General features: G+C 39.1%; 1 protein-coding gene across 1 annotated transcript in view; it reads left to right on the forward strand.

The window, feature by feature from the left end:
- LOC112398842 (BTB/POZ domain-containing protein 8) overlaps nucleotides 1-16,450 on the forward strand; it is a 60,530-nt gene that overhangs the window by 6,100 nt on the left and 37,980 nt on the right. Inside the window, exons 4-5 of the mRNA XM_024743597.1 lie at nucleotides 7,427-7,677; nucleotides 15,170-15,287. Coding sequence (XP_024599365.1) covers nucleotides 7,427-7,677; nucleotides 15,170-15,287 — 369 coding nt within the window. The remainder of the gene's footprint in view (nucleotides 1-7,426; nucleotides 7,678-15,169; nucleotides 15,288-16,450) is intronic.

Genomic DNA, 16,450 nt, shown 5'->3' on the forward strand with positions numbered 1-16,450 from the left:
TATGTTTAGAAAAAGATGCTTGGGAAAAGTCAAATTTTTATATATTAGAGAAAGAGGAATTACATTAATGTTATCCTTTATTTGTTGTCTTTAAAAGTATTAGAAAAAAAGATTGAATGAGAGACACTATGGTAGAGTGGAGGAAGCACTGGACTTGGCAACAAGACAGAGATATGCCTTCTGGCTGTGCATTACCTTGTTTTATGATTTCTTTGAGCCTTAATTTTCTCATATTTAGAACAAGGACGTTGGAGTAAACGGCTTTGTGCTTCCTAGCACTTCACAATCCTCTGTTTTAAGCACTTAATCACATTCTGTTTTGTGTTAGGTTAGTGAAATATGTCTGTGGTTATGTAAGCTCCTTGAGATTAGATCATCTCATCGATGTGAGCATTCCCAGTGGTATCTCATCAGTGTCTTGCGTATAGAAAGTGCTTGTGATATACCTCCCCCTTTTTTAAAAGGCAGATTGTATTGAAATTTCTCTGTGTTAATATAAAGCATAAGGAGAGGATTATAATGTGGAGTATTGAGATAACATTTTTTAGTAAAAATTCTGATAACATAGATTTAAAAATTTTTATTGTATGAAATGCAGTCCTTATAAGTATCTTCAACACCCATCCTTCTCTTTAAATAACCAATAAAGATTCTGAAGTATTCTGCCATATTGCTACTTATTGTAGGGTCCTTTGCTATGCACTTAAGTTAGCGTAGTAAGTACAGTCTTCGAAGAAATTTTTTATGTACCGTGTCTTCAGATATGGCTCAAATGATTGGCACTGGAAAGTAGTTCCTGCTTTATGACCTCATGATTAAAATTCAATAAAAATCTTTGATTTCCTAAGACTTACCACATTACAGTTGTGTGTGCATGTTTGTGTGTGTGCACGTGTGTGTGTAAAGGAAGGAAAAAAGGGAAGACCTTTAAATTTTCAATTTAACATCAATAACTGGGAAATGCTAGTATAAAATGTCAATCAAGTAAACACATAGAACAGCAGCACAGTATAAAAGATTCCGCTTCCCCTACAGCTTTCTCAGGTGGTGGCTATTTTCTCTCCCACATCCCTTACACTAGTAGGGCTGAAGTGGGTGGAATAGGTGTCTTGTAATATTAACTATATATATATGTAACTTGTCATCTGGGGCCTCACTAACTGGGGAGAGACTGCCCCTTCCAGAGTTAGCTAATTCCCTGAGCATGCCTTTGATATGCAAACCAAGTAATCCTGAATCCATTCCTACACCCACCTCTTCTGTCTGTTTCTTATACTCTAGAAGGCAACACTCTTCTTCCCTAATCATCCCAGAGCCAGGTACCAGACAACTAAAGACCACCTTTATAGCCCAGAGCCCCCTCTCCCCCAAACTATTTAATCCTAAACTTGCTCAGCTGCTTACCTTGCCACCCATTCCTTCCCACAAAAACCACTTTTGCCTATGCTTTGCCCTCCCTGTTTTGTCTCTAAATAGACCCTGTTGCATCCCCATGTGGCCCTACCTGGCATGGTATTCCCCGTTCCTCTTGTGAACTGTAAGTTGTAAACTATCTATTCACTGGTAATCATCTCCTGATCAGTTGGCCTCACCATACCTGAATAAACCTAAATTCCCAGGTAGCTTTTTTGTTGTTGCCACATGGCTTGCAGGATCTTAGTACCCCAACCAGGGATTGAACCTAGGCCACAGCAGTGAAAGCCCAGAATCCTAACCAGTAGGCCACCAGGGAACTCCCCCCAGGTACATTTTAAAACACTTGTGAACTTCATTACTGCCTCTAGACCTTTCTCCCTCCCTTCTTCCTAAACCCCCTATCTTTGAATCTCATCTTACCAATCTGCACCACTGGTCAGTCATCCATAGACCCCTCCAGGTCAGTCCTCTTCATTCCTCAAAGAAATCGACTATTGTCAGTTTCTCTAATAACTTAATTCTTGGTAATTGCAATTGCCATACCCATTAGCAGTCACTTTCCACTCTCTCCTCCCCCCACTTCCTGGCAACCAATAATCTGCTTTCTATCATTATGGTTTTGCCTATTCTGGGCATTTCATGTAAATGGATTTTTATAGTATATGGCCTTTTATGTGTGGGTTTTTAAACTGGGTGTGATGTTTTCAAGGTTCATCCATGTTGTGTTGTTTATCAATACTTCGTTCCTTTTTATGGCTGAATATTTCATTGTGTGATGGATCAAGGGTTGCCAAGACCATTCCCAGGTTTGATGATTTACTAGGAGGACTCATAAGACTCAGCATATAGTTATACTCTAGCCTCTGATTTATTACAAAGGAAACAAAGGGAAAAGGTACATGGGGGTGAAATCCACGGGAAACAGGACACAAGCTTCCAAGGGTCCTCTCCCAGTGGAGCCACACAGGCCTTGTTTAATTTTCCTACAATGAGTTATGACAGCAACTCTGTAATGTTGCCAACCAGGGGGGCTCATTACAGGTTCAATGCCCAGAGTTTTTACCGGGAGTTGGTCTCCTGCCTGATGTGTACCCGTATTCCAGACTCCTAGAAGGAAAGCATGTGTTCACCTTAAACCATATTATTTGTATAAACAATGCACAAGCTAACAACAGCTGAGCCACCCTTGTCATTTAGAGAATGCTAGGAACACTGTTGAAATAATGTTCCCAGATACCAGCCACGGACAGCTCTTACAATCAAGTCTTTCAAAAGATAGCAGTCCCACCTGTGTTAACTCTTTTCTGTACATATGGATATAAATTGTGTTTATGCATTCATCAGTTGATATACATTTCAGTTGTTCTGACCTTCTGGCAGTTATAAATAATTCTACTACAAACATTCATGTACAAGTTTTTGTGTGAACATATGCTTTCAATTCTCTTGTGTTATGTACCTAGGAGTCGAATTGCTGGGTCATATGTTAAACGTTTTGAGGAACTGCCAGACTCTTCCAAACTGGCTACACCATTTTACATTCCTACCAGCATGTATGAGGATTCCAGTTTCTCTGTGTTCTTGACAACACTTGTTATTATGTCTTTTTGATTATAGGTACCCTAGTGGGTGTGAAGCAGTAACTCATTGTGGTTTTGATTTGCATTCTTCTGATGGACAGTGATGTCGAATATCTTTTCATGTGCATATTGGTTGTTTGTATATCTTCTTCGGAGAACTATCTGTTCGCATTCTTTACCCAGTTTGAAATAGGGTTATTTGTCTTTACACTATTGAGTTTTGTAAATTTTTTTTTTTTTAAATAAATTTATTTATTTACTTTTGGGTGTGTTGGGTCTTTGTTTCTGTGCGAGGGCTTTCTCTAGTTGCAGCAAGCGGGGGCCACTCTTCAACGCGGTGCGTGGCCCTCTCACTGTTGCGGCCTCTCGTTGCGGAGCACAGGCTACAGACGCGCAGGCTCAGTAGTTGTGGCGCACCGACTTAGTTTCTCTGCGGTATGTGGGATCTTCCCAAACCAGGGCTCGAACCCGTGTCCCCTGCATTGGCAGGCAGATTCTCAACCACTGCGCCACCAGGGAAGCCTCTGGAAATTCTTTATGTATTCTAGATATGAGTCTCTTATCAGATATATGATTTGCAAACATTTCTCCCATTTTGTGGGTCGTCTTTTAACTTTCTTGATGGTATCCTTGAAAACACAAAAGTTTTTAATCTCTATGACTTCCATTTTATTTTTTCTTCTATAACTTGTGCTTTTAGTGTCATATCTAAGAAACCATTGCCTAATCCAAGGTCACAATTACTTATCCTGTGTCTACCTTTTTAGTTCTTACATTTAGAGCTTTGACCTATTTTGAGTTAATTTCTGTATATAGTGTGAGGCTAGGGTCCAACATTGTTCTTTCACATTTGGATATCTAGTTGTCCCAGTACCATTTTTTTTTTTTTTTAGATGGGTAAGAAGTGGATTTATTTAGAGAGATACACAGATACATTCCATATACAGAATGTGGTCTGTCTCAAAAGGCGAGAGTGGCCCTGGGAGGAACACACTCCACAGACAAGAGTGTGGGCCGTCTCAGAAGGTGAGAGGCCCAGCACTGTTTTGTTTTGTTTTTGTTGTTTTGTTTTTTGCGGTACGCGGGCCTCTCACTGTTACGGCCTCTCCCGTTGCGGAGCACAGGCTCCGGACGCGCAGGCTCAGCAGCCATGGCTCACGGGCCCAGCCGCTCCGCGGCATGTGGCATCTTCCCGGACCGGGGCACAAACCCATGTCCCCTGCATCGGCAGGTGGACTCTCAAGCACTGTGCCACCAGGGAAGCCCCCCAGCACTCTTTTGTTTTTTTGTTTTTTTGCAGTACGCGGGCCTCTCACTGCTGTGGCCTCTCCCGTTGCGGAGCACAGGCTCCGGACGTGCAGGCCCAGCGGCCATGGTTCACGGACTTAGCCGCTCCGCAGAACGTGGGATCCTCCCAGACCGAGGCACGAACCCGTGTCCCCCGCATCGGCAGGCGGACTCTCAACCACTGCGCCACCAGAGAAGCCCCCCCAGCACTGGTTTTTGAAGAGACTTTTCTTTTCCCATTGGATTGTCTGAATACCTGTAAAGGAAAAACACCCTCCTGTGTGTCTCCTTTACTCTTAATACTCTGTTCATTGAGTACTTTACTTCTAACACTTGTGGTCACCAAATTCGCAGGAGTTTTTCCCCACACCAAGCAATTCTGAGGTTCTCCAGATGCCAGCTGGGTGTCCTACAGATTTAACTCAGTTCTGACACTATTTACCTGGAGATTGTTACCTGTGCCTCAGGTTGTTTCCTGTGCTTCTGATCAACTGGCTATAAATGTAGATTCCTATGACCCCTTCCTCAGGTTCAATTAATCTGCTAGAGCAGCTCACAGGACTTAGGAAAACTTTTTACTTACCATATTACTGGTTTATTATAAAAGGAAAAAATTCAGGAACAGCCAGATAGAAGTGATGCATAGGGCAAGGGATGTGGGAAGGAGCTTCCAAGCCCTCTCTGGGTTCACTACTCTCCCAGCACCTCCATGTGTCCACCAACCCAGAGGCTCACTGAAACCCATCCTTTAGGGTTTTCATGCAGGCTTCATTACATAGGCATGATTGTTTAAATCATTGACTGTTGGTGATTAATTCAACCTCTCCCCTCTCCAGAGGTGGAGGGGAGAGCTGAAAGTTCCAACCTTCAAAGCACTTGGTTGGTTCTCCAGGCAACCAGCCCCTATTTTTAGGAGCTTTCAAAAAGTCACCAACTTCACTAATGTAAACTCTGGTGTGGTTGAAAGGGGCTTGCTATGAATAACAAAAGACATTCATTTCACCTTTATCCTTCTGGAGCTATTTCAGGACCTGGGAACAAAACTTAAGTACTATAATAAAAGATGTTCTGTGGTTTTTACATAGGAAATTAGAAGGGTTTTAGAAGCTACGTGCTGGGAATAGTGGACAAAGACCAAATATATAGTTCATATTATAAATCACAATATCACAACACCCCTGTTGAAAATCAGTTGCCTATAAATCTATGTTCTAGACACTCAGTTCTATTCCACTGATCTATATGTCTATCGTTATACCAGTACCACACAGTATTGATGGCTATAACTTTGTAGGAAGCTTAGAATTCAGAAAGTGTGAATCTTACAACTTGGTTCTGTGTAAAGATTGTTTTGGCTATTCTGGCATTTCTATTTGACTTTGAGGGTTGGCTTGTCAATTTCTGCAGAAAACTAGCTCAATTTTGGTAGCTGTTGCACTGAATCTGCAGATTAATTCAGAGAGTACTGCCATTTTTACAATATTAAATCATCTGGAATGTGTTTCCGTTTATTTAATTGCTTTCAGCATTGTTTTGTAGCTTTCAGGATATGTCTTACACTTTTTGTGAAATACATTCCTAAGTATTTTATTTTCTTGATGCTGTTGTAAATTGAATTATTTTCTAATTTCATTTTGGATTGTTCATTGCTAGTGATTTTTGCATATGGATCTTGTACTTTGCAACCTTGCAGAACTTGTTTAACAAATAGTTTTTGGGTGAATTTCCAAGGATTTTCTATACACGTTTGCCATTTGTAAATGAAGATAGCTTTACTTATTCCTTTCCAATCCAGCTTATTTCTTTTTCTTGCTTAATTGCCCTGGCTAGAATCTCCAGTTAAATGTTGAATAGAAGTGGTAAGAGCAGACAGACATCCTTACTGATCTTAGGAAGAAAGCTTTCAGTCTTTTACCGTTAAGTCTGATGTTAGCTGTGAGTTTTTCATAGATCTTCTTTATCAGGTTGAGGATGTTTCCCTCTACTGTATTGTTGGTTTGCTGAGTGTTTTATTATGATAGGGTGTTGGATTTTGTCAAATGCTTTTTTTTTTTTTTTTTGCATCAACTAAGATGATCATGTAGTTTTTGTCCTATTGATATGGTGTCTTAGTCCATTTGGGCTGCTATAACAAGACACTGCAGACTGGGTGACTTATAAACCACAGAAATCTATTTCTCATAGTTCTGGATGCTGGAAATCCAAGATCAGAGTGCCAGCATGGTAGGGTTCTGGAGAAGGCCCTATTTTAGGTTGCAGACTGCTGACTTCTCATTGTTCCCTCACATGGTGGAAGAAGGTGAGGGATCTCTTTGGAGCTGCTTTTAATAAGGGCACTAATCCCATTCATGAGGACTCCACCTAATCATCTGCCAAAGACCCCACCTACTAATATCATCACATTGGGAATTGGCTTTCAACATATGATTTTAGGGGACACAAACATTCAGGCTATAGCATATGGTATATAATATTGATTTTCATCTGTTTAACTGCCCTTGAATTCCTGAAATAAAGCCCAGTTGGTCATGATGTATAATTCTTTTTACAGGTTGCTGGATTCACTTTGCTATGATTTTGTTGAAGATTTTTTTCTCTATATTAGTAAGGAATGTTGGTCTGTAGTTTTCTCTTCTTGTGATGTCTTTGTCTGCTTTTGTGTCAGGATAATACTGGCTTCACATAATGAATTGGGAAGTGTTCCGTCTTATATCTTTTGGAAAAGTTTGTGAAGGATTGGCATTAATTCTTCTTTAAATTTGGTAGAGTTCAACAGTGAAGCCACCTGGTCCTGCATTTTTCTTTGTGAGAAGTTTTTGATTACTAATTCAATCTCTTTACTTGTTATTTGTCTATTCAGATACCCTGTTTCTTCTTAAATCAAGTTTGGTTAGTGTGTATCCTTCCTAGGAATTGTCCCTTTCATTTAGGTTATATAATTTGTTGGCATTATATATCCCTTTTTAACATTTAAAATTTTTATAGATTACTTTTCAAACTTTCTGTTATTTTAGATTGATCTTCCTCTAGTTAGTCCAGATTAGAAAGGTTTTAAAACTATATAGCCGTTATCTATGAAAGCAGCATGCTGGAAAACTAGCTTTTAAGAATCACTGACGTTTATTTTACATTTTGTCTTTTAGGATTGTATACTCATCAAACAGAAACATAAAAAACTATGAAGAGGAAATTCTCAGGAAAAAGATAGTGGAGAGTGGAGCACCACAAAAGAAATGTGACTTTAGTGTTGGAAAGTGTACTGACAATGATGGAAGGTCATCTGTAGGTAAAAGGTCATCTGATCATTCTTTTATGAAGCATGAAATTCCAGAAGATAACAATAAAGAGGACATTCCAGAAGATAACAACAAAGAGGACAATTTAATTTCCACTGGTGAGGTATTTTTTATGGATTTTTATAAAATTTTATAGCCATGAAAGTAATTATATTCTGATACAATTAGAGAAAAATGTACTTCACAAGTCAGCTCTACTGATCACTTTTTATAAGTAAATGAAATAAAAGTAAATGAAAGTCAATATAATAAAAATAAATGAAAGTAAATTATGGGTAAATGGAAATAATAATATGGTCAACTCCCAGTTTTCCTAAGTAATTAGAGATGGGGTTATTATTAAAAAATACACTCATAATTCATAATTCTCCTTTTAAGCCTCCATATATTGTCATCCTTATTCTAATCTACACCAATAAAAGCTTTAGCAGACTATAGAATCAATTCTGTTATAACACAATATATGCATTCCTTAAAAAACACCATGCAACACAAAAATCACCAATACATTTTCTCATGACACAAAATCACTGAAACTTTTGTCGTGGCACATTTTTAAAAGATAGGAACCTAATAAAAATGGTTAGCATAGTTTTACCCATGTTAAATGGTTCAGAAATGCGTAAGTACTACAATAAATGTGGCATTTGACCTTGAAAAACACCTCTAGTTTGTTTGTATAAGTGGGTGTCAGAAGCGTTGCAGCTTGTGAATTATTGTGAATTGGTGGAATGAGGTTGTCAAGGATATAGATATATATATAGTAGATATTCTAACAGGAAACTCGAGACCCCTGGATCAGAGAACAGACTGTTACTTACAGAGCATCTCAGCACCACTTCCCAACCCGCAGTCCCCACGAGGCTACGTGGTGAGGACCTGATGTTACCTGTCCTGCACGTGCAGTGGGATTGCACCATAGGAGGGGAACACCAACATTATGAGACTTTTATAGGCTGCTGGCAGATCTGCCCATCCTCCTCTGCAGAGAGAGAGACACCTTTACTTTGGAAGGTAAATAAATCTTCTCTGGTTAGGATAAGGTAGCTTCCGTACCCTAGAGTATAAGGAAATGGTTTTGAGGGGAGGGTAGTCTGAATCTTTCTGGAGCATCACATTATCTCTGACTTCTAAGACATGTTTGTTGTTTAACCATCCTTTATCCAAATTTGTCAGTGCTCTGCTCAGAAAGGCCAGACCATACAGAAGCACAAAAATATTCGTAGAAAATGGTCTCCCAGAAGTTGCTATCTGAAATCAGAAAGAAGTTTGTAACACCAGAAATGGGTAGGTGTGGGTGAACTGAGGTATCTGGTATATGTTTTAGGTGTTTGTGTATGTTTTGTGTATTCTTACAGGGCTGAGTTCAGCTTGGTGCAGTTCTTTGCATTGACCTAGTGTTTCTCATGGATTAGCTTGCACCTAAGAGGGAAAAATCAAGAGCACAGTGTCAGAGAAGACAAAGGAAGTTTCAAGGAGGGTGGCATTGACAGTATGCAATACTGCAAAGGAGTTAATAAGATGTGGACAAGCAAGTGTAAGATGTGGACAAGCAAGTGTCTTGTAAACCAGTCAACACGGAGGTTTCCATGGAGTGATGGAGAAAGTAGATGAAGGCAAGGGGTTGAGGGGTAAATGAGCTCTATTCACTTATACTCAAAACTTGTTTGGCCACTTTAATAGGCTGCTGTGGGACCATGCAGAGCTCTAGACTATAGGCAGGAAAAATGGGTATCAAATACCAGCTCTGCCAACTGCTCTAACTATGTGGCCTTGGGAAAGTCCCTTACACTCTCTGAGTCTTAGAGTCCTCATCTGTAAAATCAGTCTGTAACCACTTACTTCTTAGGACTGAGACTAAATGAGATAATTAAAAAATATGAATAGATCTACCTCAAGCCTAGAACAGGCATACATGCATGTATTCATTCATTCACCATAATGAGATACGGTGAACATACATAAAAGAAATCTAACTAAGCTTAAATCAGTTTGTTTTTACTGTTGTTGCACTAAACACCAGTAATAAAACTCTTTAGTTAACAGATACTTTCAAATACATCCAATTCTACTATAACACTTGTTTTCAAAACATGAGTTTGATCCAACACAATTGACATATTAGGGAACAATTTGGGCATAATGAGACTTTTTCCTTTCCTTCCCTCTTGGTCACTCCTCAGTCTCCTTCACTGGAACTTCCTCTTTCTGCCCCTTAAATAATTGGTATTCTCCAGTTTTTTTTTTTTTTAACTTTGTATCTAACCACTGACTAGACATATCTGTCTAAATATACCTTAAATATCTCAAAATTTAACTTGTGTCAAACTGACCTAATCATCCGCTTTCTCAACCTGCTCTTTTCTTAAATGCTGTATCAGTGTGAATTATATTACCATCTTTCTCCTCAGTTACTTCTTACCCTTCATTCGATTCATGATCATGTCTGTTGATTTGTCTCCTAAATATTCTTAAATACTTCTCTTCTTTATCCTCCTGCCATTTCTTTATTTCAGGAATTTGCTATTTTCCTTGAGAATTTGAACCCCAGCTGGTCACCAGGCCTCTCGTTGTGCCACCCTCCATCTCTATTGTACAGAACAACGGCCATCAATTGCAAGTGTGGTCATGGCACTTCCCTTATTAAAATCCTGCAGTAGTCTCACACAGCCTTAATATAAATCCCAGCTTCTTTCCCGTGGTGCAAGGGGATGTTGGGAACTGACTCCTGCCTAGAACACTGCTGCCTCCTGTCTTCACAACCCCTCATACCCCCTGAGCTCTATTCTTACTGACTTACTTGGCATTTCCTCCTAAGGAAGTATATTTTGCCACTTCTGTTCTTTTGCACTTGCTGTTTATTCCTGAAATGCTATTCTAATCATTACATTGAGTATCAACTTTGTGCTAGTTTTGAAGATTTGATAGTGAACAAAACAGATAGTGTTCCTATTTTGCAGTTTAGTAGGAGGTACAGTCAGGTAAGTTACGTACCAAGTGTGATAAGGACACAGATAGGGCACATGTAACCTAGGCTTAGGCCTTCAGGGAAAGCTACATGGAGGGAGTGATATCTGAATTGAATCCTGAAGGAAAAAGCAGAAGTTAACCAGGCATAAAGAGTTTAGGGGAGAAGTGTTCCAGGCAAAGGAAACAACATGGCTGGAGGCAAAGAGAACCAGGCACATAGCAAATTTGGAAAACCAGAAATGGTTTGTTGTGGGTGTAGGGTAGAGTAGGGGACAGGAATGGTCAAAGTAAGGGATGAACCTGGATATATAAGCAAAAGCCAGATAATGAAAGCCTTCTATGAAGGATGACTTTATAGTCTATGCCAAACTAGGATTCTTTTGAGAGTGAAAGATGAAAAATTATTATTGCTGTTGATAATTATTCTGGGGCAAGAGGCATTAATTGGACTGCCCCAGGCAAACCAAAAGATGTGGTCACCTTACTCATAAGCTATTTTAAGGAGTTTAGGTGGTACTATTTTGCAGGCTTAAGGAGTATGAACAGAGCAAATTTAAGGTAGAGTGGAATGATGACTTCAGGTTGTGGAACAGTTTTGGGTTTCTGTGATTGTGTTTTTGTTTTTGTTTTTCTGGGTACCACTTCTGACACCAAATGTGTGTGGTTTTTTCCACATACCAACCAATTCTCCTAGCACCAAATGGGCATGCAACAGTTCAATTCTGACAGTTAACTATCCAGAGTTAGCACAGACCCCACAGGTTAAGGACTTAGTCCTACAATATTACCCCCACTTCAACACAAGTGGAGTGCTTAGGCTACTGTAGGGGAGAAAAGAGTTCCTTCTACCCTCTTAGGTTCTGTGACTGGCCTACAAATTTAACTGAAGTAAGACAGATTAACACAAGGGGGAAAAATGTTTTTCATTACTTTCTTTTGTACCGGGAGTTTCACAAAGAAAGGAGATTCAAGAAGGTGGCCGGATGATTGAGGCTTATATATCATTTTAGGCTAAATGAAAGAAAGGACTTTTGGGCTACTAGGTGGTGGAGGCAAGTTATGGGAAGATGAGGGGAGAAAATGTATGGTGAATAAGGATTGTCTTGTTATGCAAATAAGAGTCAAGTGATGAGAATAGTAAGGAGATATCTTTACAAATGGAAATTTCCTTTACAAAAGGGAAAATTTGTACTTTTATTTTTAGGTAGTTAGGGGGATGTAAATAGCTTTTCCTGCATCTGCTCCTTCTCAAGTACCTTTAGCTCAAAATAATCCTCATGCCAAAGTAGCATGTTTTGGGGTGACATATTCTGGCACTTTTTACTACCCAGGCTTGTGCCCAGTGACTACAAATTCAGGAGTTCCCATGACCATCCTCCTCCAAGGTTCAATAATTTGCCAGAATGACTCACAGAACTCAGGAAGACATTTCTCTTATGTTTATGTGTTTATCATAAAAGATATAATTTAGGAACAGCGAAATGGAAAAGATGCATAGGGTGAGGTATGGGGTGGGTGGGCAAGGACAGTGTACAGAATAAATTCCATGCCCTCTCAGGGTGTGCCATCTTTCTGTTACCAAGTCCAAGCTCACTCGGCTCGCCGCATGACAGGCCAATAAATCAGAGACGAGGTGTTGAGGCAAGGAATATGACTTTATTTGGAAAGCTGGCAGACCGGGAAGATGGCATACTAAAGTCTCAAAATAACCATCTTATCGGGGTTTGGATGCCAGTTTCTTTTATAGCACAGAGACGGGGAGGAGATGAGGAAGTAAAGTAAAAAGGCCATAAGTTTTGCAAATATCCCCTGGGATGGCCAGCCTCAGGGAGGGGATGTGTTAATTTCTTCTTTCTTGCAGCCATCCACCCGGTGGACAGGGTCCGGATGTTTCCCTGAACAAAGGCACTTTGGTTTAACATTCAGGCAGAGGGGCAGGGTTCCCTGAGGCAGGCCATTATGTATAGACAGTATCCTTTTAGTGAACAAAGGCAGTGGGAAGCAAGGGTTAAAGTCAAAGAAACATCCAATATGTAGTCAGATTTGGTTCTTCCCTGTTATATTTCCAACAAGTCAGTGTGTTCACCAACCCAGTAGCTCCCTGAATCTTATTCAAGAATTTTTATAATTCAATCTATAGCCCCCTTTCCCTCCCTGGATATGGGGGGGAACACTGATAGTTCCCACTCTTTAATCACATATTTGTCCTTTCTGGTGACCAGGCCCCATCCTGAAGCTATTTAGGAACACTACCCTGAATCACCTTATTAGTATAAACTCAAGTAAGACATTCCTATAATTTAGGAAATTTCAAGAGTTTTAAGCTCTGTGCCAGGAATGGGGGAGAAAGACCAAATATATATTTTTATTATACCCCACTGTGATGTATCAAGTTCAGGAGGCTATTTGAGTACATAATTGGGAGTTGAGATAGGTCATCATCTATCAAATTAGCTTGGTTTTCTTTTGAAAAGTTTCTAGATTTTCCCTTTGGGTCAAAAATTATACTCTGATCTTTGAATCATTGAAATGAAGACTATTCCTTCAACATCTCCCACTAATTTATGTGCTTTAAGTCTTCTATAGGAATATCTGCAAGTGGTAGGATCTGCCTCCTTCCCCTGCTTTATTCTGGTTGGAGTTTTATGTTTTTTCTTCAAAAATCTTTTTATGTAGTATTTGATACATTAATTTATTCAACAAATATTTATTGAGGATCTATGTGTTAGGACTATTCTAGGTCTAAGGGATACTTCAGTGACTAAAGTGGACTTCCAGCTCTTTTGGAGCTTAGATTCCAGTTAGAGAAGGTACGGTGGGGGTGGAGATAGACAATAATGTAGTAAAGAAGTTAGAAGGTGACATGCCATAGAAAAAATAGGACAGAGGAAGGAGGATTGGGAGTGCTAGTGATGGGAGTTGCAATTTTAAATGGGTGGTCAGAGTCAGCCTTGATTAAAAGGTGATGTTTAAAGAAAGATTTGAATCCAGTAAGGAAGTTAGCCAAGTGGATATCTGGGAGATGAGTGTTCAAGGCAAAAGAAATGGCAGTAGAAATATCCTAACATGGGAACATAACTTGCCATTTGGAGGAATGAGAGAGAGTTCAGTATGGAAATAAGCAAAACAGTAGACAATGAGATTAAAGAGGTAGTGAGGAGCCAGACGTGGGGCTTGATAAGCCATTGTAAGACTTTGGCTTTTACTCTAAAAAAAATGGCGAGAACCATATTGTTTTGAACTGGGATGGTGATGCCAAAAACTTGGCCTCTGTGCACCAGTGCCGAATCAAATCTTGGAGACAGAGTTTTAGGTGAAGTAGAAAAGAATAGCTTTATTGCTTTGCCAGGCAAAGGGGGACACAGCGGGCTCCTGCCCCTCAAAAACTGTGTGTCCCAACCTGGGAAGATTTGATGAGAGTTTTATAGCAACGGTTCAAGGGTGAGGTTGCTCATAAGATTAGGGTGTGTGCAGGGCCTGCACTCCTTTAATCTGACTTCAGGTGGTCTCCATATAAGCTTCTCTGGTTCTCGAGGCTATCAAACCATGACCTTCTCTCTGGAATGAGGATTGCTTCATCTTCCATTTATTGGGAGTTTTAGTTCTATAAGGGGCTCAAAAGATATTGTTCCTGCTCCAAGGCTGCACCATTGTTTCTTGGCTGCTCGGCCCTTGTCTCTGCATCCCCTCCCTTAAGATCATTAATTACTGAGACCTGTTCAAGGGCAAGCATTGCAGCTAGGCCTAGATCACAAAATGGCTTAGGCCAAAATGGGTTCTCTTATGTCAAGAAAGCCATTCATGGTTCTCTTTCTCCAGGGACCCCCTAACTTATCTGTTTACAGTGGTAGCAGTGGAGATACTGAGTAGTGGTTGGATTCTGGATTTCTTTTGATAGTAGAGTCAGTATTGGCATTCTGGTTTATAAATGTATACATTTGTAAATTGGTTAGTGGGAATATGTTCCTGGTGATCCATCCTCACCAAGTGTACTAACAAAAATTTCTGAACTGACAAAGCTATAGTATACAATTTAGTGTTTTTCTTTTTTTATATATGTACATGTTTTGTATTTCACTTCCCACTGCCTAAAGTGTGAATCTTTTGAAGTAGAGATAGTTCTTAAAGTATTTATTTTCTATACCTCTCCATACTATGTATAGTACTAAACTCATAGTAAGTGTCCTATAAATCCCATTGATTTTAGTTGAAATTCTGTTGGTTCACAGATTATCCTAGCCATAAATCCATGAACAGGAACAGGAAAAAATTAAGTGGTGAAAAAGAATATCAAATTGGAAAATTTTCTAACTTTCTAAGTCAGATGTTCATGAAGTGGCTTCAGTTTTGGTATATAATTTTGTAACAGTATTACCTATGTTTAAATCTGTATCTATATTTAAATAGAAATATATATTTCAGAGCAGAAAGGATAGATGATTTTAAAGTTTCATTTTACTTTGAATTTACCACTTAAATGTTTCAGTCACTGTTACTCTCTTTCAGTAGCTAATTGAGATAACTGTGGAAAAACATTTTGCTAGTATTAGAATACAAAATGTTGGAATATATATACTATTAAAGAAACTATTTTTTTCGTCTTGTTTTTCTCTTTTAAAGATATTTATGACTTGGAACCTGCATCTGAATTAGGAGAAGATTTATTGAAGCTTTATGTGAAACAGTGTTGCCCAGATATTGATATTTATGTTGATGGAAAAAGTTTTAAAGCTCACAGGTAAATAGGCATGTGATTAATTTGGTGTCTTGGTTGTGACAGTAAAGTGTAAAAGGGTAGCTGTCTTTTTCTAGCACGGTGGTTTTCAAGCTGATTCACACAGGGTACAGGGGTTCCATGGTGATGCCTCAGGAGGTCTCTGACAGGGGAGGAGTTTGGACATTAGGCAGGATTTTCTATCTGCACATTCACACATGCACAGGTGACCCTACCCAGACACGTGCACATGCTCAGCTAGAGAAGATCTGTGCTGTGCATTGGGCATGAACCGAAGATTTTATTAGAAGAAAATATACTGTTGCCTAAAATAGGTTTGAAAGCCACTGTCACAGAAAATGTAATTAAATGCAATTTTTAATTTCACAGGCATTATGCTATTGAAAATGATTATTTCTACATGAATGACATGTATTTTCTCTGAATTCATTCTGGCTCAAAGTCTTTGATTCAAAATAGCCGATTCTCCTGAATAGCATGGATTAGGAGGTTTAATATTTCAGTGTACTTTTTAAAAATCATTTTTCTGCTGTAGAGTTGGGTTGCTTAGACATTCCAGGCTTTTAGAGTTTAAATTAAAGCCTGCTGCCTGTTTTGGTTAGACTCTTTTTTTGGTAAGTAACTAAAATCTGCTTAAAGAAAGAAAAGATGTTAATAAAAATACAGGTTTTTTTCTTGGAACTCAAGGGAAAGAGGTACAGCTGGCCTCATAACAGACTAGAATTGGAACCAGAAAGCTGAGGAACCCAGAGTTCTCCTCCCTATCTCTTTGTGTTTCAAAATAGAATGTTAAGTTATTCTGGTGCTGCAGAAGAGGAAGAACCAGACTATTTTTGCAGATGCAAGAAGCAGTCTTGTAGGTTCAAGGGTACACAGCCCTTAATGAAATTAGCAGTGAGTTTAGATTACAGAAGTCCACCAAGCCAAATAGTAGTGATGTTTGTACTCTCAGAAATCATACTGGTTTTGCCAGTTAACTGACTGTAGTACATTGCTAAACTCTAGGATTGCCAGTTTCCATTAGACTACCATTCAGAATTTGAACTTTTCTTTCTGGGAACATATGTTTTGTAAATATATATACACATTTTCCTATTTTTTATGAAATCTGCATTATGTATAGTAAAATACAGAGTGTGATACAGATTTATTCATATATTTTCCAT

The sequence above is a fragment of the Neophocaena asiaeorientalis genome, unplaced genomic scaffold (genome assembly GCF_003031525.2).
Source record: "Neophocaena asiaeorientalis asiaeorientalis breed wild unplaced genomic scaffold, Neophocaena_asiaeorientalis_V1.1 scaffold317, whole genome shotgun sequence".
Taxonomy (NCBI): domain Eukaryota; kingdom Metazoa; phylum Chordata; class Mammalia; order Artiodactyla; family Phocoenidae; genus Neophocaena; species Neophocaena asiaeorientalis.